The 27,431-nt window shown below is 25.8% G+C and overlaps 2 protein-coding genes across 3 annotated transcripts; both read right to left on the reverse strand.

The window, feature by feature from the left end:
- LOC113556751 lies at nucleotides 1–26,389 on the reverse strand. 2 transcript variants are annotated; one of them, XM_026961879.1, is made up of 5 exons: nucleotides 26,202–26,389; nucleotides 11,408–11,581; nucleotides 795–848; nucleotides 400–713; nucleotides 1–52 (listed from the first exon to the last, which is right to left on the reverse strand). In XM_026961879.1, exons 2-5 carry the CDS (start codon nucleotides 11,412–11,414, stop codon nucleotides 23–25), a joined length of 405 nt encoding a protein of 134 aa, XP_026817680.1. In that variant the 5' UTR covers nucleotides 11,415–11,581; nucleotides 26,202–26,389; the 3' UTR covers nucleotides 1–22. The 2 variants fall into 2 exon arrangements, 1 of the variants encoding a protein (XP_026817680.1); XR_003405553.1 differs by lacking the exons at nucleotides 1–52; nucleotides 11,408–11,581 and having other exon boundaries at nucleotides 663–848.
- On the reverse strand, nucleotides 18,111–22,346 carry LOC113556750. The gene is made up of 3 exons (XM_026961878.1): nucleotides 20,459–22,346; nucleotides 18,271–18,765; nucleotides 18,111–18,167 (listed from the first exon to the last, which is right to left on the reverse strand). The coding sequence occupies exons 1-3, from the start codon at nucleotides 21,252–21,254 to the stop codon at nucleotides 18,157–18,159; spliced, it is 1,302 nt and encodes a 433-aa protein (XP_026817679.1). The 5' UTR covers nucleotides 21,255–22,346; the 3' UTR covers nucleotides 18,111–18,156.
- Nucleotides 26,390–27,431: the final 1,042 nt, after the last annotated feature.

Below are 27,431 nucleotides of genomic sequence, written 5' to 3' on the forward strand. Positions count from 1 at the left end.
CTTACTTTTACTTTTTCTTTTTTCATTTTCCATCAATTATTGGTTTCAAATTCTGTAATTAAAACATAATAGTTATTACTTTTACCATCAGTATAAATATTTTTTTTAAAAATAAGTAGAAATAGGTATATATGTATATCTAAAATGTTTGTCCCAACCGGCAAACACCCACCCACTCAATTTATATGATAAACCTATTGAAGAAGTGAAGCGATTACTTCACATAACATAATATGAGTTCAACACTAATAGTTTATAGATAGGCTTTAATAATCAAGATATAATTATGTAAATATACTGAATATAAAGAATCAATACTATCAAATAATTGTAACATGCATATTATTAATTATATATTTAAAATATGTAACCTAATATTATTAAAACATTAAATTATACCTGTATCATTTTTTCATTTATAGTTTGCATTCCAAAAATCAACTTTTTATGGAAGAAGTAGCGTATAAAAGAAATAGGCTTTCGAGTTGAACTATGTTCTCGCACCCTACGTACTGTTATTTCCATCAGTATTTGAACTAAGCGAAACCCCTTCATCAATACTTCGTGTAGAATAAGGTTGACGATTCTTTCTTTATTTATCGTATTTAGATTTTGAGCAATGCGTTTATCAGAGAATTGTGTTAAAATATATTTCCAGGTCTTTGGAACACCATTAATGTGTAAACACGCGCGATATAAATTATCTGGAGATCCTTTAACAATTGGCCCAATTAGATGGTATGTTCCATTATTTGTTATAACGACATTTTTTGATATTATACAATTTACTCTACCAGCATAATGGTTTTCATCTATTATGTTGAGACGACTTCCTGCTAACAAAGATCCTAAAAACACACAAACAAAATTATAAATAAATTATGAACATTGATTGTATTAGTCTAAATTGTAGTTGCACCCGTGCAATAACGAGATATGTCCAAAATTTCAAAAATGCGTTTTTACATCAAAATATTAGGAAAAAAATTCTCTAATAATTGACGCGACAACCACAAATGTCCAATCGACGTATTGAACAATTTACCTACACTAAAAACCGTTTTTATTCATTCTGTTCGGTGCATTAACCAAATATGTTCAGACATATCTTGTTTTTGCACCAAATCAACCTATGTTATAATTATTATTATTATTAATGTATTAATTATAAATTAATTAGTATTTATATTATATTATACTACAATATTATATATTTAATTTTGAATGTAATTTAATAAAAGGAGTAATAATATAAATAAATAAAAGAAATTGATGAATGTGAAATATGTTGTGAACCTATATAATATTTTCATCAATATATCTTATTTATTAACGTGTTACCTATAACATATTCGACGCAATAACCAGATACGTTTTGGACGTATTCTGCTGTTGCGCTTATAAAAAAACCATATTTAAGCATTATTAATGCAAGCATTAAAATGTATACTAATAATTATATAATTATGTGAAATAGATAATGTACCAACCAATATCATGACCCTTCAACATTTAAAATTTTTTCTTATATATATATTATATAAAAAGTTATAAATTTGTACGTATCTTATTATTGCACCGGTGCCTTCAATTGTTTAGTGTAATGCATTATACATATTGTATATTATCAGATATAAAACTAATTTATTTATTTGATTTTTTAAATTCTACATATTTTCAAATTATGTTAGCATTAATACTTTCTTAAATAAATATTGTTATATCATCAATATACATTTACGAGTACACAGAGTTGGGTGAACTATTATCTAGATAATTATTTAAATAATATTGTTTTTGAGTTATTCGAACAATTGAATAATTTTGAAATAATCATCTAAATAAAATTTTATTCGAATGGTGCCCAACTCTATATAATATGTATTATATTTATATATATACAGGTAAAATAATCAATATTTTTAGAACCATAAATATACACTATTAAATCGGTATTCAATAAAAATTTGAAATGTGAAATAATCAAACCAAAACCTTGAAAAAAGTACCTAAAGTAGTAACAAAAAAAGTAAAAATGAAGAAAAAAATCTTTTATAAATTGTTTTTACATTTCCATAATTTTGATTTAAAGTGAGTACACGGAATTTTAAAAATAATTAAGAAATTACCATACATAGCTATTATATGAAAATAGTGCACAATACTTGATGGTGAATAAAAATCTATTTAGTTTTATAGTTTAATAACATTTTTATTGAATTTTTGTTAAAATTCTAACATTTAAAAATAAATATATTTTATTACCATTCAATTCCATAGTCAAACTTGTATCGTCGTCTTGTTCTAATTTGATGCTCTTGACGTTTACTGACCATTTACATAAGTACTTTACATCAGAAAATGTATGTTTGGTGTCAATGTTGAATTTATTTTTAGCACTGGTACTTGGTCTTTGGATGAATTTTCTTTTCAAATTTAAATTTCCATTGCCATTATTGGATTTTGATGTACCCGGTGCAGAAAAATCAATCAGATGCGTACCATAATAATCCGGTGGAGGCGGTAAACAAGATTGATTTGACGCAGAGCAAATTTTTCCAATACGTGCGGTACTTAATTTAGCCAAATGAGCATTTTTATTGACTTGACTAACGTATGACGGTAATGGCGCATGCGCTAATTTATCATTTCTACTAGATCCGGGTCTTTGATCCATTTCAGAAAATACGAATGTTGAATTAAAAAAATTAAAAAATAGTAAATAGTAGGGACTCGAGAAAATAACACGAGCAAACAACAGGTAGACGGACTACGGACCGAACCGGGAAGAGCGTAGACAGCGAATGCGACTGTCACTACTCCGCAACAAGTGTCTGGGCTGCGAGCACGCAACGACCCGACAGCAGCGCCTGTTAAAAGGGGCGGTATCTCTCCCAAACGTATAGCAATTGATATTTTATTCCATGTTGAGGTGAAACAGGTTTATCTGTTTCTTTCGTGTTAAGCGCCCCGTCCGCGCATGAATAGGCGGCGGCGGTCAGCTTTGTGACATTGTGCGTCGGAGGGAAATCCATTTTTATTTATTTTTTAAACCATTTTCTTTGGTGTAAAAATGATGAAAAGCATTATATAAACTTCAATCGCTGTTTTCAAAATAACTGTACCCATGTCGCGGTCGTTGAATGTATGCTGGGCCTCGGATATTACCATTCGGCCAATACGCATCATATGATAATTACAATAACATTATTATTATTATTAATGTCATTGAGAATAATGTTCACAGTTATTTGTATTTACTCATAACCCTATAATTAATTTTGCGATGTAGATTTCTATTCTACTAAATTTCCTAAAAGACTCAAATAGGATTCACTCATTATTCTTTATAGGATTCTGGTATATCAATAGATGTTGATTATTTAAGACAGTAGATACTAACAAAATTGAACGATTTTAGGACGTTTTGACGCCCTAAAATAATAAGCATTGAATAGGGTATATTTGTATGTCATATTATGTTACAGTGATGGGTATATATTATACAGAAATATAAGTGTACTTATATATATACATATATACATATATATATGTATATAAATATTCAGATAAAATATTGTCTGAGTTCTTGAGACCTCCTTCTTAAATATTTGCGTCACTGGTGGGTCCGTAAGCTGTATCCCCTAAGAATTTCTTCAATTTATAGGTAAATCCTATTTATGAATACTAATTTTCTATTTATATACTAACATTTACAGGTGTCTCATTTTTTATAGATATTAAAATTAAGACTTTAACTACGTTTTCACCTAGTATAGTTCACGAATACAGCTATAAACAGACTGGTAGAAGTTTACACTTGTTCAACTAGGTACCTATTCTATATAAGCAGTAAATGGGTGGCTACAACTACCATCAACTCTCACTGTTCGGTACGTCACCACCGTTACCGCTGCATTCCACGCTTCTTTTACCGGTTGCCAAAGACTGGATTCTACCCCTTCCATACATCACCCACTTACACCGCCATCCTGCTATTTACACCCTTACCATAGATGCCACCGTCGCCGAACTACCGCTAATACTGCCACAAACACCACCACCGACACCACCCTGCCGCTCATCACCCTTTAGTAGACGCCGCCCGCACCATGCCGTGTATCTGCTGACTATCATATTATTATTCGCGTTATCTTATAATTTTATTATATCGTGCGCGTTATAATATTATGCGTGCTATCTTATATTGTGCATAGAAATAGAGTGATATTTATATTTAATTGAACCCATCATCACTTCTCTACCACCGACTTTTCTTACCCCCCCCCCCCCCTAATATAATCGTCACCCTCCCCACAGTTCATCAAAAATGTTGTACTCTTTATATATAATATTTACATTACTTAAAATAATTAACATTATATTATAAATAATCAGTCAAAGATTTTCTTTAAGAGTGCCAATGTTGTCGCCACAAGAAGTATCTAATGATATAATAATAATTTTATAGTATTGTGACGGACCGTCACGGTACTAATAGGCTATTAGTAATATCTACCTATACTGGCTTTACATGCATAATCACTAACAATACTTATTGTTTTATTTTTATATAATATTGAGTATATCTTTTGAATAATATTATAAATTTTGAATTTTGAATTTTGAATAGTTTAAAATTTTAATACCAACGTCAGGTCTAGGCTTATTTAAAAAAAATGTCTATATCATATTACTAGTTGATTTCCTTTTTTTTGCTCCATTTTGATTTTGGATTAGAAAAATATAAAATTCTTACACTGTATGTGTGCATAGAAAACATATTTAAGTTGCTACAGAGTGACACAGCGTGTAGTGTTTACTGTTTAATGCAGTGGCGTAACTGGGAAAAAATTTAGGGGGGGCAATATAATATATTTATTATTATCAAAACTCTAACACCCTTCCACCCCGGTTAAAACATATACGTTTATCCCTCAAAACATTGTCAAGGGGCGATTATCCCCCTTGCCCCCCTTTCCCACAATTACGCCACTGGTTTAGTCTATAAACGACGTCGCGAAAGTCAATGCAGGTACTGTGCGACAGTGCGCGTTCGTACTTCATACTCTCATAGTATTTACTATTCGTTCATACCAATTATTGTAAATCTTGAAGTTATATTTTGTTATTAGATTATATTTTTGGAATTGCAATTTTACCAATTATTTGAGTATTTACTATCTCATATTTCTGTGTATGTAGCATGTAGGTACAGTAATTACTAATTAGTAATTAGGTACAGTGTGCACCGTGTGATAAGGCACCTCGTGTTAGGTATACAAATGAATAAGATAATTATGAAAATGAAATAACTATTTATTTTAAAAATCACGCTTATTACTTTATTATAGAGAGTAAAAACTAATAATAAATTAATAAAACTAAATATTTTAATTGATTTAATTTTATCCCCCTATAATTATGCCCCTGGGCTATAGTGAGATTCCAGACTAACGTTAAGGGTTAACAGCGCTGGGATTAGTCTAAGGACTCATCGCCGTGTTTACACTTCGACTCCGCAGTTTACACACTCGCTTTATAGTAAAATATTAATTAATCATAAAATATTATATGCAATGGTTGATACATATTTTTTTTAGTCGAATGATTCTAAAATGTATACATTACTATGATACTATGAAAAAAATATTATACTGTTGAATTTAATTTTACATCAGACATCGTGATATAATTTAAGTTTAGGGCAGTAACTTAAATATTATTGTATTCATACAATCCCACATTATAATACACATGACATACGTATATAATTACGAACGTAATGGATATTATTAGCTTTGTATAACATTCATTTATTCTAGTAAAACATAATGTTTACTCAACAGAATTCGATGGATTTTTTTCACATTTATCTATCGCGGCTAGCCGCTACACGCTGGCCTAGACTCATTATTTAGGTAGATACGTATCATTAGTACAATGCCATTATAAGGGCGTTAATAGCTGTAAATAGCAAACTTATATTATATAGTCATTAAAAACAATTAATTACCTATATTATAAAACTGATTGAAGGAAAATATTATTAAATAAGGTTCAAAAAATCGCGATTCATTCCGTTTTCACGTAGTTTTCATTTTTTTTAATCGAACAAAATTATTGAAGTAGATTCATTGAAAGAATAAACATTTGTGTAAACAAATTTTCCTAATTTCATTTAAAACAAATATTTTTATAATAAATAAAAATTTGAGTACCTACTTATATTTTTCCGGACATTTCAAAATCATTATTTCATGTTTTCAAGTTATGATAACAAAAAAGGTGTGAGATACAGGAAAAGTGGCGGGGGAGAAATAAAAACTGTTCCATTTTTTATTTTCTTAATACCTATGGTCACCTTAATAAAGAGTATCCAAGTAAAATATTTAGATATGTGTATAATTTAAAAAAATATTCACCTTTTATTAGATATTTTTTCTTAGCAATAGGTACACAATATAAATATTATACTTAAATATACATAATTTTGTATATTATATACTAAAAAATTAAAATTAAATATTATTGAATTTAATGAGAAAAGTTCTGAAAAAATGTTAAGACCATTAATAATTAAGTTTACCATAGAGAAAAAAATTATTTTTAAAAATATTATATTATTTTTAGGCATATTATAAATCTCTATAAATTAAAATTTGTGATTAAAGGTATTAAATATATTTTATTTTCTTATTTATTGAAACTTTTATTATTTATTTATTTATTTATTACAGACCTAGATTCAATTACAATATAAAATGCAGTAGGTATTAGAGTTACAACACTTATAACTAAAAGACAACTAGTTGAACAAAATAAAAAAGATTAGAATATAACATAAAATAATGAAAAATACTAACAAGAAAAATAACTATAAGATAATAACAAAACATTAAAATTAAAAAAATATAAAAGAGAAATTTATTAATTAACAAAAATAAGATTTATGAAAAAAATCAGTTAGTATAAGATAATTAGTAGGTAGTACGAAGTTATGTATGTAATTGAGGGAAGAATGAGTTATATAAGATAAACAGGAGTCTTCAGTATTATCAGCATCATTAACTTTAAACGAATAAGACTTAATAAATAAGTTTATAGGTATAATCTATAATAATAGATAGGTAGATAAGATAAGATATAATAACTAATCATAGACCTTAATATAGTTATACCTATTACATAGGTCTATGCTCTATACATAATATAAATATAAAAATAAATAATATAATATATCAATTTTACTGATAACAGTTATTTCCATAAGCGCAAATAGGGTTTGAGATGAAGCCGTAGCTGTAATGAAACAATAACTGTGGAGATGTGGAATTAAAAACAAAACAAACATCTAAAAATGTCCTTGCTATACTCCATAGTCCATTTCTAATTTTATTACATGCGTAGGTTGTAAGTATACTCTAATGTGTACGAGTACACATTAAATTACTACACATTTTTTTTTCGAATGTACTTTTTCATCTACTTTTAATTGCAATGACTAAAGTGTATTTATAATATTATATTATATTATAATAATAAGCATTACACAAATGTATAGCTTTAGTCGCTTTAGAGCTAAGTAAAAGTAATAATACAATTTTAAAATATTATTCATTTTAATATAAAAATTTATTATTTAAACATATAGATTTAATTTATTAAGAAAATAAGTATCAGATGATTGATCTTCAAAGAATATTGTTGGAAACGTGTTCAATATTAGTTCTCATGGTTCTCTGCCCCCCCCCCCCCACGTCACCCCTTGTATACGTCGCCGTGTAAGGTATCTAAGTATTAATTATTAATTACTTACATTATAACATATTTATATCATATAGTTATGTAAATAATAAATACGTGTCATAGTAGTTAATAGTGGTTTCACTATTAAATAAAAAGGTAAAAAAATAAGTGCAGTTTGAGAAAAGCATGAACTAAATATTTTGAAAAATAAAAATGATGGCCAAAAAATAATACTATAATATTACAATCATATTATTGAATCTTAAATATTAAAGAAAAGTAATGTTTTTGTAATATTATTCATTATGAAAATAATATTATAATTACATTGTTATATTATTTCTTTGCTATCTGGCGCAGATGTTATGAAGATGTCATTATAATATATTACTAAATAATTTTTACTTGCCGAATTTAAAATTTAAGGCGCGATGATAATATTTATTATCTCAACAGCATTATTAACCCCTTTCCATCGTAGGTAAAGTGTTTCTTCACCATCACGAAGTACAATGGGATCAAAAGTAGCATCACCAGAATGTTTTTATTTTTTACTACATATGTTTATTTTACATTGAAGTTGTAAATTTATTTTATTGATATACATTATACCTAATAAAGAATGATATTTGTTGTTTAAAATAAAATATTGTTACTTAACATATACTTTTACGTATAGTTATTAAAAAAATATATTTTTTTAGCACAGAACATTTGACACATCATTCACTCTTCATATCATTATTAACTCTATTATTATGACTAATAACTAATAAGTAATAACTTAGTTCTATATATATATATATATATATATATATATATATATATATATATATATATATATATATATATTACTTATATGCATTAGTGACCGCCATTCCCACTTGTGAAATCAATGTAAGGCTAACAAATCAAGATCAAGAAATTGTGTCTTGTGATTTAAAAAATGTAAAAACATTTGTCCTTTCTAAATTTTGTAGATTGCCAAGAAGTTTGGATTCTATAAAATTTTACTCTTTTTCATTATATCCAGGCCCTACAGTTTTAAAAAATCAATTGAGTAAATTGCAGTAGGTACTCTCATTTTATGTTTCTTCATTCTGCTATCAAAATATTAATTACAGAAAATACGAGTACATGTAAACTGTATAATAATTTAGCAAAAGAATTTCTATTTAAATTTATTTATGAATATTCAAAAATATATATGGTTATACTTATACTTTCATTACATATAATGTAGGTACATACATTAATTCATCTACCAGAATGTATAAGATGTTGTGGATCACTTGAAAATGATAGTGTTATTAGTGCTTTTAAATTTGAAAAGTATTTACAAGAGTTTAAAAAATATATAGTGTTCTAGATATCCTCTGCAATAGTTATATAATCGTATAATAGAAAAACAAAGTGTATTACTTTTAGATAAATAGATAATGAAACAAATAATTATGTACAAAATCCTATACTTTTTATTGACATTTCTGATAGGAGTTATCCTAATTATAAATTATATGTAAAAATGTTATTATTTAATTGTTATTTGAATGATATAAATTCATTAAAGGATCAATATTTTATGTTGTATAATAATAATATTGTGGACTTAAAATATATTTATAAATGTTTGTTAACTAAAAATATATACCCATTTCATCAAACAAAGCTATTTTTTTTAACTTTATGCAACAATTTATACATTTTAATAAAATTCTTAAGATCCCCTCAAAAATGTATGTAATATTAAAAACATTTTTTTTAATTACTATTTTTTTGTTATTATTTTTCTGTACTATTATTTAAATAAATTGGTAATTTTAATATGGTGTATTATTAATATTATGTAAAATGTAGATTTTACATTTTTTTAATTTTAAATATTAACTATGTATTGAAAAAATGAACTGACATTCATAAAATGTATTATGTTATGATATAACAAATGTTTGTATCTTAAAAAATATTTGATTTATGTTTTTTATTATTATTATTATTATGAAATATGAAATATATAATATGTTAAGTATACGTTAAATTGATATTTTTATTATAAAAAATTTAATAATGTATACATTCAAAAAATATTTGTTAAATATTATATGTAATTTACTATATGAATACTATCGTATAAGTTAAAATATGTAATTATAAATATAATTTACAAATAATAAATTTAATTTCAATTTTCTTGAAGCTTCAGTATTAAATGTTTTTTTTTTAACTTTATCAAGCTAATATTCCTCAACTGTTTAATCGTGGATATTGTATACTCATATATTATTGGTAATATTAGTTTAATTATTATTCAACTAGTTAAAAATTCGATATTTATAGCAGGGTCATGTTATAATTTTCAGAAAGAAAAAAGTTGGTTTATTTCATAACTTTAGGGCGTCGCAATTTAGAAATTTACTAAAACCACACAATCATCTTAACGGCGGGGCGACTTTGATCAACTTTTGATATACGATGCGTTATCGTGCACCGCCTGAGTAAAATATATCATTAACACGGTCGTCGTGGTTTTTTGTTGAGTTTATTCAAATGTCACGTCGGTATCGGCACATTATATTTTATTTTTATTATTTTTGTTTAATTTAATCATAAATATAGATTATAAACTTGATTGCTAATAGCGTTTTCCACCCTCTGCACTGTTGCACTGGTACACGTCATGCACGTTCAACCCGCAACACTAGTGCGCACTGGATGACATTTTTTATGTTTCACATCACTACACTCGGCCAGTATTTTGCACCGAGTGGCGAGTACGTAGGTATAAAAAAAAATAGTTGCACGAGATCCAGTCGACGGTGGGTTTTATCATTTTTCTGATAAAATTGATACAGTCTGATAATACTGATTTAACAAACCATACGATACATGATTTGTAAAGATTTTAAGTTTTTGAATTTATTTTGGTTTGTTCTTAGTACTTTGGTAGTCACTTATGAGTTAACGAGTTATAACTCGTTATAACTATACTTTAGAGTATTTAAGTTCTCGGTGCACTGGACGACGTACCTACACAGTACATCACCATATATACTTCAAGTCTTAAAATATTATATAATAATTAACAAACAACAAATTTTAACTTTAATGAGTTATTTATCGTTTAACGACAGCGATGATGATGAATTGATTTATAACATTATAAAACCTAAAATTTCGAATTTTATTCTAAATGTTGTTCACTAGTACTCACTACTCAGATAAACAGGTATCTACATCAATTCTCATTACATATTTTTATATTTATTATTTTGTATTATAATTGAAATGTACTAAAAAATATGAACTATATGCATTTATATAGCATAACTAGCATAAATTGACAAGCTGGCTGACAGACAACCGGTCGACGGTTGATTATTGGCTATGGTATTTTATCAATTTTTATCATTGTGATAAAATAATATACACATAAATATGATTCATGAACTCGGAAATATTTTCTTAGAAGTATTTCCAATTATAATTTATATTTATTTATAATAATAAATAATACTATCTACTACCTATCTTTTATTTAGCCATCAAGAGAACTTATTACAATTCCCATTTATTAAAGTAATTGAAGTATGTAATAAAATATTTTTTATTGCATTAGTAAATTGTATACAATTTGGATTGTTATTGGATTCAAACTGACCTTGCATATAACCAAAGAATAATTCAATTGCATCTTGGCTGAATTTATAAGTTAAGACAAATTTGAGTCCACGATTGACCAGTAGATCTTGAGATATATTTATGATTGATTTTATCGATGTGGCAAATCCAATGATAAATGTTTTTCTCTGGCTTCTCCACAAAGGTACTCCATCTATGATTTTTAGTGAGTATAAATACATTATGTAACTGTTCATTCAATTTTCAATAAATATTGTATTTTTCATACAAATAGGTTTGAAACTTTTCCCAAAAGGAGTTTTTGAATTTAAGAAATCAAAAATTTCATCAATAATTCTAATGAACTGAATTGTTGGTTCACAATTTTTAAAATCATCTGACGTTTGTTTTAGGTACTGAAAATCATCTGCCACCGGACTACTTAGAGTTTGAATTAAAAGTTTAACCTTCATACTATCCTTCCAGTTCATAAATATTATTGTTTTAAATCTGTAATAGTGTTTATAGGATTTTAAAATGAAAGATGTAATTTTAAATTACATTTTGCTTAAAACAAATATGCCATGAATAGATTTTATTTTGTTAATAAACTTAATGGATACCTATGGTTTGCTCTGTCGCAGTATATTTCCTTTTTTATACTCATTGAATCAAGAATTAATCAGCAGTACTTGTTTTCATCACTAAATTTATCAATTTCTCTCAATACATCAGATAAAAACCTTGTACTTGAATTCACATTTGATATCTAGTTTCTCATTGAACTTGGGTTAGGTAAACTTAAAACACAAATTGGGTCTTTTTATCATTGGTATCCACTTTTCTTTTAGTACATTATTATTTGGAAATCTACAAAAGTAATTAAGTAAAATTTTATGTATGTATAACCACATTAAAAACTACTACCACAGAATAGATTTAATCTTTTATTATTAAAATGATCAATATGTTACATATTCATATTGTATTATGATAACACTACAGAGCTCACAACCGAAGATCTATAGATCTTGCAAGGGATCTTGCCCACATTCCCACGACCTACATGACTTTTTTCAGCGTTGGCTGTTATCTTTTTTTATTTTTAGGAATTGGAAGAATCAATATCATCAGACTCACCTATATTTAAAACTTATACTCCATTCTCTAAAAAAAAGTATAAAATAACAGACCAACAAAAAAGCAATAAGCTCCTTGAATTTACTTGTGATAAGCTTTGAAATCTATCCAAAGATAATAATATTTTAGTCAAATCCTGGACATCAGAGTTAAATCAATTAGAAGCTGATCAGAAATTGTTTGCTCAAAGGGCAATCAATGATATATTGTTTGAAGCAAGACATAAAGATCTTGATAGAAATTCTGTTCATAGTAATCACCAATGTAGTAAAAATAAATTTCTAAAAACGCCGATGTATACTTCATCAAATAGTTCTTGGAATAATTCAAATAATACAGCAACAAAAACATACATTTCAATTAATGATCTTTTGAATTTTTTGTAATCTTCAATACACTGTAAATAATTCAATATACTTATTTTTTTTAAATTAAGATTTATAATATTTAATTCTACTATTATTTAGTACCTAGATACAGCCATATTTTTATTTTGTTTCTTTTCAAAAAATATTTACAAATATTATGTTGTATATTTAGTTATAATTAAAAATGAATTGTTCAAATGTTATCACTATAAAGTGAAGTTGACTGAATTTGTGACATTAAAATTTAATAATTTTTCATTTGATCTTTAAGTAATTTTTGAATAATTATGTAATTTTAAAAATATTTACAACAGTTATATTTTTGTTTTTACATATACACACACATAGTTGAATTTTGTTGTTTTTTTTATTTATTTAAACATTTATTGCAACAATAGAATATAATATATAATATTTACAAAATATTGCAGCAGCCCTTATAAGCAAAGCTTTTGCTGGGAACACGGTTCTTATTATTTAGAGTGAATACATACTGGATAAATATTGAACAGTAATTAATTTAAAATCAAAATAAAAACAAATTAAAATAGAGTCTTACATAAAATCAAAAATAATCAATACTTAAATTATTGAATTACAGACTAGTTAGAACTAAATGTTTTACATAATTTTTAAATAATAATATTTTTAAAGTTTTTTATATTAATATTTAGTGAACGACATAGTTTCAAACCTGTATACAGCACGCTATGTTGACTAAATACTTTGTTAAGGTTTAGTAGGAGTACATGCATATTTTGTTTATATCTTGTATTATGCACATGATCTAGCAATGTAATTAAATTTTTATGTTTATACAATTTGACAAGCACCGATAATTTGTAAATACATTTTAAATGTTTTACTTTAATTTCCTTATAAATTGAAAAGGTATTAGTTGTCATGGGAAGATATAATAAAAATTTGATAATGATGTTAATAGTAACTATAAGTCTAGATAAAACATTATTTGCGGCTCCTCCCCAAATGAAAATACCATAAGAATAAACTGATTGAATTAATGCTAGAAAAATCATCCTTTTATAATAATTATTTAATATGTATCTAGCTTCTTTAAAGTAAAAGAATTTACGTAAAGTATTATTAATATGACTTTTCCCATTTAAATCTATAGTCAACAATTATCCAAAGATATTTTATTTCATTTACCTTTTCAAGTATATTACATTCAGAAGTACAAGTTGTACTAAGATTGTAATTACAATTAAACAAATGAACAAAAAGGTTATTTCTTATCAAGCAATTTAATGCTGGCTGTTCAAATCAAATATATTTAGATTTAATCAGATTCAGTCTTAATTTATTTTTACAAAACCAAGTGTAACAGTATTTAATAATTTATTGGCCTCGGCATATAGTATATCAACTGTTGATTCTGATATTAAAATAGCTGTATCATCTATCGTCAGCAAAATTTAGTATGTATTTCAGAACTTGAAATCATTTTTAGTTGTAATAGATCATTTATAAGAATAATAAACAATAAGGGACCTAATACAATGCTTTGTGGTACTCCACAAGATACATTAAGAGATTCATTAAAAAAGTCATCACATTTAACACTTTGTGTTCTATCACTCAAAAAAGAATAAAAGATCTAAAGAGGTTATTTGAAACTCCTCGTATTCCGGAATTTTCTAATTTCCTTAATAATAGTTTGTGATTAACACAATCAAGTGCTTTTTGCACATCCAAAAAATACCTATTAGGTATTATGTATTATCTATATTTTTTCTAATAAAGTTATCAACCTGAAAAGAGCATCATTTGTTAACGATCCAGTTCTAAAACCAAATTGTGAAACTGAAAAAAATGATTTTTTTCAAGGACTCAAGGTACCTACCTAATCAAGTACTCTGATTTTGATACACTTTTCAAATATTTTTAACAAAGTTAATAATAATGATATGGGACGGTGATCTCAGCATGATAATTTATCTACTGCTGTGTATAATGGTATGACTTTACATTTTTTAAAGGTTTCAGGATATTTACCCGTTAATAATGAATGCTTAAAAATAATGAACAAAGGCAAAGCAATAGAATTTGAAATATTTTTGAGTATATAATTTGTCAGTCTATTTTCGTAATAAGAATTATGATTTTTATTATATAGATATTAAAAAAGAGTATTATAATATTTAATTTTGCTATTATTTAGTACCTACTACCTACCTACCTACCTAGACACAGCCATATGTTTATCTTGCTCCTTTTTAAAAAAATATTTACAAATATTATGTTGTATATTTAGTTATAATTGAAAAAAACAATTGTTCAAATGTTATCACTATAATGTGAAGTTGTCTGAATTTGTGATATTAATAGATAAAAAAAAGTAAATATTGATTAATTTGTAAGTTATTTTTTAATTAATATTATAAGTATAGGTATATGAATATTTTTTCAACTTACTTTTATACAATATTTTAGTACAGTAACTAGACCTTCACAGGTTTCAATAATAATTTTACCCAATGTTCGAGGAGATATTGCTGTGATAAATTTTAAATCTTCAAAGCTTTGACCGGTAGTATAATATCTATAATAGTTGACAGTTTTTGATTTGCAGGAATAGAAATTCTCATATTTATATCTATTTTTTTGATATAAGGTTCAACTTTTTCTAATAATTCCATAAATGGATTGTCCATTCAAAGAAAATTTGCATAATCTTCATTTGATGTCAATAATAGTTCATCTAGTAGATTATGATTTGGTTCTTTTTAAAAACCATAATTTTGACCATATTCTTTTTTTCTTTTATTTCTTCCCTTCATTTGAATTATCTGTAGCCAAAGCAACAATAATTGCAATACGAGCTTCTTCCATTTTTCAGATAATTTTGATGCACAATTACAGCAGGGCATAGGCTACGATAGGTTTAATTGGTGGCATTTGTTTTTATCTTCTTTAACCTAAAAGTGAAGGATTATCAAACGATTGTCATCCATGATTTACCATGTATTTCAAACAATGATTGATCATGTATGTTATTCGTAAGAGTGACAATCATAACTGACCGTGTACGGGGGAATTTTACATTACTTTGTACTAGGAATCTAGGAATCATATAGGTAGATACTGGAAGGTCTGTAAAAGCCATTTCTATGATTAATTTCAATAATAATTTTATACTTTATAGTACTCTCGTATTCAGTGTATAAATCTTAGATCATATGGTAACAAATATATCACTATAAGTAAAATACTAGGTGAATAATATCTGTGCTTACAACTGCAGTAAGTATGACCAGTATGCATTCAGTCATAAAATTGTTTCTTATTTTTCTTATATAATAAAATTTTTAAATAGAGTATTTAGTTAAAAAAAAAAACGGATAACAATATTTGTAAAATTAAAAGTCAAAATAAGTAGTTCATGTTTTTGTTTAATTTAGAAATGATTGTCATTTAAATGGTTTTAAATAGATATTTTATTTGAATGTTATTTTATTTCATAGGAAAACTAATTCTTTGACTTTTTCGGTTGAACATCAAAACAACAACATTCAATATCAAAATAAAATAATTGAAAACTTATTTAAATATATTTTATGATCTTTATTTATAATTTATATACACAATATTATGTAGATACCTAATGTTATCATTATTTTTATTAGATAATTATTATTTATTATATTATATTATATTTTTTATTATATAAAATATATATTATTGTTTTATTTTGATCCGTCTAAACTGTGTATTTTTTATTTATTTATCGAGTAAATAAATATATTTTTGATTTTAAAATGTTACTATTTAATTGTATTTTCAAAAATTTCATTTTATTTATAAATTACAGACCTATTGATAATATTAAAGATCCTAACGTAGTAACGTATTTGAAGACACTTGTACTTCAACAAATATAAATGTCAGTTTACAAGTTGTTTATAACGCACAATCTTTGAATTCATTTTTTAAGTCATTATCAATCTTCAACTTATTTATCATTAGTTAATAATAAAAATGAAATGAGGGAGATGAAATAGAACGTTATGAATGATGACACATTTTGGAAAAACAAAATGAAAGTAATGTTATCACAGTTTTACCTAAACCACTTGTTTCCAGAATAATTAACTCTCAATTAAATATACCAAAAATGTAAAAGCAATATTTTTTATCATATTTCTACACATGATTGACAATAATATATTATACCTAATAAATAATGATTTATTAAATTACATCGTGAATTATAATTTTTTAAATGTATAGGTTATACTATTTCTTTATTTTAATTTTAATTTTTAAAAATAGTCATCAAAATTTTTGATTATTCTGTGTATATAATTTTATTTAATTCTGTAATAGTTGAATAATTCTTTATTATTAGCAACATTATATTAGGACAACATATGTGTTATCACCCAACATAAAAAATTATGTTCTAAGAACCTCAGTCCGCACCGTTTTCCATTTTGGCTAGCAATGTCACTAATATTAATGATAATTTAGTATACACACACCAGTACAGATCGCACGCATATACTTAAAAAATACCTGTTTGAAATCTATTATTACTGGTTATAATTATGTAGAAAATGACAAATAATTTTTAGTTTTTATTTGCATAGTATTTACATTTTGGTGTAAAAATATTAACAAGTTATTATTTTATTTTAAGCTTTTTCTTTATTCAATAGGTAAACAAACAACATAAAAAAAATATGAGAAAAACAGCAGTTAAAAACAAATATGCTGATAATGATAATGTAATGTCATATGAATTTAAAATATTCAGTTACTTATAATTGAATAATAAATCAAAGTACTTATACAAACTAAAAACATTGAGATGTGGTAATAATAATACAAAAAATTAAAAAACAAAATTATTTCAATACATAAGTAATGCTGAGTCAATAAAATTATGCAATATCTTATAAATGTGAGTTTATAAAAAAAAAAATTGATTCATAAATCAAATTCACATAAAAACTTTTTAAAATATTAAGTTTTTAAATATTGCATTTACTTAAAAATACTATTTAAATTTTAAACATAACAAAATCATTAATAATTAAATATGAAACTAATAGGAATACAAACATTATAACAAGTTTTAGTTTTAAATAAAAACGAAAACAAAAAAAAGTTAACAGAAATATAATATTATGGACACAACACTTTTGGTGTCAATTTAAATGTTCAATTAATTTAACATATATTTTTAAAATTGTCCAATTTTTTTTTTAAATAAAGGCACCATTTAAAATTTTGTTGTTTCAATTTTTGTTGAAACTATTCATTGATCATCTGTAAAAAAAAACATTAAAAATTAGTAATTATTTATTATGCATTGAAATAAAACAGAATATAATATTTTTTATTTTTAAATTTTTAAGCGATTATGATATACCTATACTTTCTTGACTGCCAATGATTAAGCAAGCTTTAACAAACTTTCGATGAAATCTGTTCCTTAAAAGTTGACTTGGAGTATGACATTCAAATGATTTCATTTTTGTGGATGTTGATAGTTGCGACAATTGTTGACGAATATCACTATCGAGACCATGGATATCATTTTCAAGAAGTTCTTTTGTTCCGGAAGAATCAATACTAGCTTTTTTTTCTTTGTTATAGATTGTGCCTTTTCTAGTCATACTCTCATTGAGATTTACTTCAACTTCTCCCGACAATTTTGTTAAAATATTCCTCCAAGCCTTCGGAATACCATTTATTTCTACACATGCACGAACCAAATCATGTGGAGATCCTTCAATGATTGGACCAATTAGATGGTAAAATCCTTTTTCTGTTTTGACAATGTTTTTGGTTTTTCGAACTACCAAAATACCAGCTTTATGAACTTTTTTCAATACTGTGATTTGATCTGCTGCTAATAAAGTACCTAGAAATATGAAAAAAAATTATATTAATAAAATTAATTTTTTTTTAATTCTTTGGTTTCCTTTCAATGTCAGTTTATATAATAAACCAGTGGTTCTTAACGGAGGCAGTATCACCCCGTTAGGGGCATTTCGAGGGCGATAATATTGAAGGGGACTTTTTCAAACTCGGAGATTAAAAATAATACAACTTTTCAATTTTATATAACAAGAAATCAGAATAGTTGTAATTGAATACGCTATACAATGTCATACATGTTATCTAATCAAATTTTACGCGTCAATAGGAAATGTCTTGTTTATAATAGTGAATAAATAAATAAATAAATATATATATATAGAAAGTAAATTTGATTTTGCATGAGGGGAGCGTTAGCAGTTAGTTATTACGATAAAGGGACGCTGAACCAAAAAAGGTTAAGAACCACTGTAATAAACAGATATTTAGAATTTTGAAGCAAGTTATGAATATTTTAAGATTTTTATTTTATATTATTATATATTATTTAATATAATACAGTGTACCTACAGTGGCAGATAGGCCCATCAGGATACCAAGCAAATCCCGGTAGGCCCTCCTAACTGTAGGCCTTTATTATTATTATTATTCACATATTATTACAGTTTTGCTATTCAAAAGATTTAAATGTACACGAGGCTCAATCAATATTATGAAATATCTCTTAATAAATAATAATTTATGTGATAAGGAAAATTAAATTAAAAATAATAACAATGGCATGAATAAACATATATCCTCGTATGAATTAACTACAATATCAGCGCGCAGCGGTCGGCTTTATCTAACAAGAATATTATTATTGATACATTATAAATTTTTACTATCACAAAATTATTAAACAATCCAATGCAGTTTTACATTATTTTGTGTTGCCAAAACAATATACAGGCTTTTATTTGGAATGTTTACTTTGGTCTCAATCTTCTGTTTTTAAGTGAGGAAATAATTTTGTATTTTATAATTCATATTATTCAATTGAAGTCAGATATCAGATTATACCTTTTAGAATATGGATGACAAACAACAAAAAGCACATAATAAATTTAAAAGTGGTGATGAAAAACAACAGAAGAAACATGAAAAATTATTGGTTAAAATGAAAAAAAGCTGAATTGGGCCAGAATTGGACATTCAAGAATGACACACAGATATTTGATGGCAAAAAGCGACCCACCAGTATGCCCAGTATATGGCGCCACGATAACAATCAAATACATTTTTGTAGAATGCAAAATGGCAAAATGTATAAAAAAATAAGGTAGAAAAATACATTTTAATAGATCTCGATGAAGATGATACAACAAACATAATTTCAATCAAAAATACTTCAGTATTGGATATACCTAGTATTAAAAAAGATTTTAATGTTCATGTATTTTAAATTTTATATTGTATTAATTAATATTATACTTTTCAGTAATCTATCATACAAATAATTTTTTTTTTACATATTATTTATCTTGTCTAAAAACAAATGTTAATAGTATAAAACACTTGCCAATATTAACAATTTTGACTAGAACAAATTGCTAATACCTTTTCATAAAATCACTTTATACACGAGGCCTCAAACAAAAATGCTTAACATTAGATATATCTACCATATGCCTTAATATTCATCAACCTAGACCCTGTTTATCGATTAAAAAATAAATAATAATAAATTTAATTACCTGATAATGAGATGAATGATTTTGAATTGCCTTTATTTGATTTAATTTGCTTTACGTTCACCGACCACTTGGATAAGTACTTAACTTTACTTTTTTCAGAACAATTAAGCCAACTTTGATTAAGTTGAGATGTGCTGGTGTTGTCACTGTTACTTGGTATCTTAACAGATTCAACTAATTCAGAATCACATTCCATTGCATTGTCAGCATTAGCATTATTGAACGAGGTAGGTGATGCATTATCATTTTGTAATGACTCAGAGCATGGTATTGACGCTGTCGGTGGCAGGAATTCTTCTGATTGTGTAGTATTTTTTTGAGCAGAACAATTATTAATTATGCTTTCTTCAATAATTGTATCACATGAGTTAGTTGTTGTACTAGGAATATTTTTCAATTTGTCATTTTGAGTCAATGTTGTTTTGGATTTATGTTCGGCAGCCACTGGTCGTTGAAATGCATTTGACGGTTCAAAATGTTGCCGATTGTTTTCTCGTGACCAGCCATTTTCTGTTTGAGCGCCATTTTCTGAAGGCATCTGCATTGTGTGACGTGTCAAGTTTGCGCCATTGCGCTGTCCATCCCTCGCAATGTGTTTAATGCGCCTCGTGAATAAATTGAATTCGGATTCAAATCTACTGAAAGAATGTACTTGCAAAAATTGATCCATCAAATCGCGTAAGATTAGACTCTTCTCTTCAATAATATCATTGAATAGTAATGTTTCGATTGCCGGTTGTGCAATCTGTTGCGGTTGAAATGCCGAGCTCGACGTTGCTCTCTGGTTATCCATCATTAAAAATCGATTTACAGTTTGTTGATGATACGAGAACAGCGGTACGCGTCAAGACAATAACACCGTTTGTTTAAACGAACAAAACAACCGAACGCAATAAAAAAAACACAAACAATTGATGTCGAAATTCACTAATAGTAATCGTTAAGCAACTACTAATTCTTTCGGTCACACAAATGCACAATAAAAGTCACTATATAGTTATACTGATCAGTAATACGCACAACCAGCCAATTCAAACGTTAAATTTCAAATGAAAAGTGTCATGGCAATAGCGTTGTACCAAGGACTGTCATAAACATAAACAACAACACGTTCTATGGTATCTCAGGCGGTTACGATATCTATGGTCACTGCGCTTACCGCCAAAATGTTTACGCCGTTCCCGGTTTACGGATGATAACATCCATTCTTTAGCTCATTCATTAGTTCGATGTATACATAATAAGTATTTTAAATTTAAATGTCGTTGATTAAAAATAACTATATTATTTATAATAATTATTAATTTACTAATATTATGGTCTAGTAATTGGTATTTATGTTATATAATAAATACTAATTTTTTTGTTGAGATTTTTTCTCTCGATTTGAACAACCTTTAAAACCGTGTTAACTGATAATATACGTCCCACGTCGGACGTCCTAACTCCTAGTCGTCCTACATAGTACATTAGTACATACTACAAAAATGATAACTATTAAGCTCGACAAAATATATATTTTTTTCGTGTTACTAAGTAGTAAGTACTAACTGGGGTGTCTACTGTCTGGAGTCGGGAGTACTCGAAAAAAAAAAAATTACATTAAAATCTATAGAAATTGAAATTCAATATTGATCTTCAATTCCATTTGTCTAGTCTCTAGTGTCTACAAAAATATAAATTTTTTGATCTTAGGTTAACTTAGGAATACTGTACGAGTACTATAAAATTCTGTAGTTTAAACCATGTTAATATTATTTAATGTATGTCATTTGTTAGCAATTTTCGGGATAAATTCTCTTAGAACCTTTCTAAGTGCAAGTTAAAAACTATTATATAAAATACATTTTGTCTTGTACATCTATTTTCGTTCTTTAATGTTTCAATATTTTGGTGTTATAAATTTGGAGACTTGGAGTATATTTTATAAATTATAATGAAAATTATTAATTCCAATAAAAACAATTGTTAACACATCCTATTTAATAGTGTCCCAATCTCCCAGTCAACATCTAATGTATAGCAAAGTAGTACTCACTTATTGCCTTCTTTTTTAATGATTAAACTATACATTAAACACATAGATATGTTTAAAAATACATTGAGTGTTGGACCAAATATACAAAACTATAGGTAAATAAAACAATTTTGTTAGAAATTTCTATTCATATGAATTTGATGTAGAGCATGAATATCATATAATATAATATATAATGCATAATATATGCATATAATATACATGCAAAATCCAGTCATTAGTCATAACAATAATTATCACTTACTAGCCTATCTTCTTTTTCCGATTTTAATATTTAATCCCCTAAAAGTGTTACCTAGATCCAATTAGCTACCATAAATTACTGCCATTTTTGAAAATAGCATTTTTACTGACCTAAAAATTGATGATAGGTTGTCAGAAAAAAAACACATACCTAATTGTAAAACCATTTCATTCATCTCTCCGCTCAGAATCTAAAACTATTAATTGGTACCTAAACTTCATTTATCTACAGTAGATTTTTACACATACATTGCAGTTTACATTAATAATTGTATCTTATCTAATTTACAAGAACCTACTTAATCTATTGCCTATTGTAAAGGCACTTATTTAAAATTAAGTCTAATTATTATTAAATTAATCTTATTTTTATAATTTTTTTTTATGTATATATTTTTATAAATATTATAAATTTATATTAGACATTTTTGTATTTTGTACCTGTACCTATTAGATACCTAGTTATTACAAATTGATAAACTATACTTTCCCATTGGACACATTTTTACTTTTAGACAATGTTAAAATTGACTTCTTCAATTATAATAGAAGACCAGTTTTAAATCAGTTAAATCACTTGTATCTGTGTATAGTGCATACTTTAAAATATGTATATTAAGCATTGTATCAATAATTTAATACACCAAAAATAGCACAACTTACAAAAAAATTAAAATACAAAAAAGTACAATTAAAAAAATAGTGCAAAGTGCAAGAGATTTTGATAAAGATGTATATAAGTACTAAAAGAAAAATGTAAGTTTGTAAAATGTGTAAATTGAAATTTAGTTCTTATAAAAAAATTAATGTTCAATAAGTAACAATTAATTAGTAAGTAAGTACCTAGTTAATAAGCAGGTAGATAACAAATAAAAATATTACAGATGTTGAGATGTCACACAGTATATTGTACATGGATAACTTAGGTAGGTACTGGTATTTAAATACTTTGCTTACTATTTAATATATTATTTAAGTTATTTTCTTGGTTTTAAATTCTAAACAGTTAGCAGAGCAAGAATGTACCTATTGATTTTACTAAAATGTTTATGAAGAAAATATGTATTCAGTAGAATAAATTGCTTTTATCATCAACTTTTAAGGAAGTTTCTGACTGAAAATTAAATCTAGTAACTAGTTGGTACTCTTAGGAAATCAAAATTGAAAATTCTCAGTACTTTTTAAACATAATCAAAAAAACAAATAAAATATGAACATTAAAATAATTGTTCAGTAATAAAAATTAATGAGTATAAATAATAACCACAAAGTTTAATAATTTTGCTAATGTTTCTTAAATAATTATAATGATTTCTCATGGAATTAAAATGTAATACATTCTTAATAGTACCTACTTAGTGATGAGGTACACTCGACACCTACCGTGTAGTGATTCTTTGTAGGATTTTTTTACACGAACCACCCATTAATGACTAATTAAACCATTCTGGTCCTCTAACACATTGCAATGTACATCAATTGTATGTACGATTTATTTTATCTGTATTAAATCAATTTCCGTGATAATGGTAAATTCTGATAGTACAACTTCTATTTTATGCACGATTATTATAAAGATTCTTTATAAGTTATAAAGTATATATTGTGTATAAGTCATATTTTAAAATATTTAAATAAGTAATCGGAAACAATTTTATAGTAAAAAAGGACAAACATTTCTAGTACACATGTTTAATTACCTATTTACATGACTACATAAAATATAAATGTAGATTTCTTAACACAATTAAATTTCATTAAATATCATTGTACATAAACGATTATAACTTTTTTGATTTCAATTTAAATTATAACGAAATAATTAACATTGTTATTTATCATTTAAATAAATAATTTCATCTACTTATATTTGAACTTAAAATGTCTATAAAAATAATTGTTATTATACAATTTTAATTTGTATGGCTTCATTATAAACTACTTATGAGATATCTTATATTAAATTCACAAAAATTTTCACCAAGTGAATAATTTTTTAGACGACATTTATAGAAAAAAAACTAAAAAAATATACAATCTACATTGAAATTTATCCTGTATTCATGTAAAAATTAATTTTAATGAAAATTTTAAGTTTATTCAGTCATTTTATTACTGTGTTACCTAATTCAAATTATAGGCCGAGGGGCCCAAAGTATAATGATTTAACAAAAGTTAAAATTAATAAAATATAAATTTAATTATAAAGGAAGTTACCAAGTATGGTATAAACCTAATCACACTCATTAATACAATAGTACCTATGTTTGAAGTGTTTCATTCTAGAATAAAAAATACGAAATAAAAATTCATGATCAAAATATCTGATAGAAAAAAATTAATTTTAGTGTCCCACCTAATTAGTTGTTAACTGGTTAGTTCATAATAACGTTCTGCTTCTGCGCCAAAATTTGATGAAAAACACAATGAAAAACTAAAAACATTAATATTTATATAGACTTTATCATTGAAATTTGTAATATTAAAAGCCAATAGGTAAGGGTCAATACTATAAGTTTTTTTAAGAGTCCAATAACCTAAAAAATTTTTTTAATAAACATATATCTAATAAAAAGGGATAAGTGTATACAGTGAAACCTCTCTTAACGGACACCTCTAAATAGCGGACATTTTTTGGGAACTGGGACATTTTCACTACTTTACTATAAGAAACCCTCTAAATACCGGACACTTTTATGGCATTTTAACTTTTGATTTTAATCATTTTTATCGTAAATTTGTAGAATTCGAAAATGCTAATACGAAATGATTTCGTGTCAAAATACGAAAAAATCTAAAGTACCAAAATGATTTTTTTTTTGAAATTATGTTAGTTTTAATTATTATATTATAATTTTTTTTTATCTGTTTACTTTCGCATTTTTAAAAATATATAAAAAAGATTAAAATAAAAATAAATTAAATTTATCATGTTCCTATATGTATATAAAAAAATATATAAATAAATCAATATTTTAATTATAATTTCAATTTTTTATTTCTCTAATATTATACTTCTCCCTCTTAATACCGAACACCTACAAATAGCGGAAAAATTTCAGCGACCGAGGGTGTCCGGTACTGTAGTAGCTATAGCGACTTAAAATCACGATAGATATCTAGGCACCTATATTTTACAACACAATATTTAAATACATATAGGTACCTATAACGTAAGATTACTTTGTGATTTTAAACCGCAGATAAGATCGACGCTTTTCATTACGGCATAAACATGGCCCAACACCACACAGATTTATAAAAATATTTAGCCACACACAAAAAATAGTACGATACTGCACAATTTTTTTAAAACAAATACAAATATAAATATAAAAATATTACATAAAATTAAATTAAAATTCGATAAAATCAAAACACACAATCTAAATTAAAAATAGCATTTCTAAAATAACAATTTGTAAAAATAATGTAATAATTTAAGTATGAATATTGTATTACCTATATTGGTTTAAAATGTAAACATGTTCCATTATAGTTAGTCTGTTAATAAAAGCGGATACTGATACACCAAATTGACTTCTCGTTCTCGATCATATTTCTACGATTATTTGTAAAAAGTTTAAACATTATATTTATTTTATTTTAAATGTCACGCATGATGGTTCGGCGACTGAAAGACGACTGAAAACTCACTACTAATTTGTACATTGTGGATATATTCTTTTACAAATGAAACTAAATAATGTTGCACAATCTTGATTAAGATATACTTATTTATCGATAAGCAACGATAATCGTGGAAATATACGGCTAAATTTGTGTGCGGTAATGGGATATCCTGGATATCCAGTATTTTAAAATCTGTGTGCGGTTTTGTCCCATGCGTATTTTGCGTATCTGTGTGGTAGGTAACGGGCGACGGCAGTTAAGATAAATAACAGTACAAAACAGTACTAATCTATTAAAAATAATAATACTAAATTACTAAACATTAAATGGTGTATATTTTTGGGCTTTTTTAATTATATTTTATAAATAACTTATGAATCGTATAAACTTTATTATGTAACGAATGATGATACAACCTCGTAGTTCGTAATTACTAGTTACATATTATGTCATATACCTATACTTAGTGATATCTACAGTAATATGTGATTGATAAAATGTATATTTAATATTATAATGATTTACCATAGTGGCATAGTCTACCTTATTTATTCCAATTTGAAACTTGACATAATAGTTATGTTTTTATAAAGTTTCTTTTAAATAATATTCTAGCATAAGTACCGTCATATTATGATATAATTTCAGACGATTTTTAAGCTATTTCACTAATAATAAAAAATGTATTTATAGTTTAATTTAAATTATTCCTATCTAAATTTTTAGGTGGTTAGAAATATTTTTTTATAAGCGTTTAAATTTAGAATTTTGATGAAATTCGTAAAATATCAAAATTTTTCAAATTATCTTATTACAAATTTAAAATAAAAAATTCTTTTTATATATTATAAGATTTTGAGATTTAATACAATATTAGTACAAAATTACATATTTAAACTATGAATAACGATATTCATTATTTTATTATAGTTAAAAAAACATTATTCGTGGGGAAATACAATTATTACGTATATTATTATTTATTATATTTTATTCACACAATGATATTTTAAAATGCAATATTTTTGGCAAAAATTATTCCTACCTACTGTAGTTATT

The sequence above is a fragment of the Rhopalosiphum maidis genome, chromosome 3 (assembly GCF_003676215.2).
Source record: "Rhopalosiphum maidis isolate BTI-1 chromosome 3, ASM367621v3, whole genome shotgun sequence".
In the NCBI taxonomy this organism is placed as follows: Eukaryota; Metazoa; Arthropoda; class Insecta; order Hemiptera; family Aphididae; genus Rhopalosiphum; species Rhopalosiphum maidis.

What these genes read in the sequence shown, in the direction of transcription:
- LOC113556751 (XM_026961879.1), bottom strand. An exon ending in AGATGAAAACCATTATGCTG is followed by an intron (nt 714 to 794) that starts GTAGAGTAAATT and finishes CAATTGTTAAAG; the next exon opens with GATCTCCAGATAATTTATAT. An exon ending in TAAATGAAAAAATGATACAG is followed by an intron (nt 53 to 399) that starts GTATAATTTAAT and finishes TTTTAATTACAG; the next exon opens with AATTTGAAACCAATAATTGA.
- LOC113556750 (XM_026961878.1), bottom strand. Translation starts at nt 21,254, where the DNA reads ATGATGGATAACCAGAGAGCAACGTCGAGCTCGGCATTTCAACCGCAA. An exon ending in ATCATTCATCTCATTATCAG is followed by an intron (nt 18,766 to 20,458) that starts GTAATTAAATTT and finishes TCATATTTCTAG; the next exon opens with GTACTTTATTAGCAGCAGAT.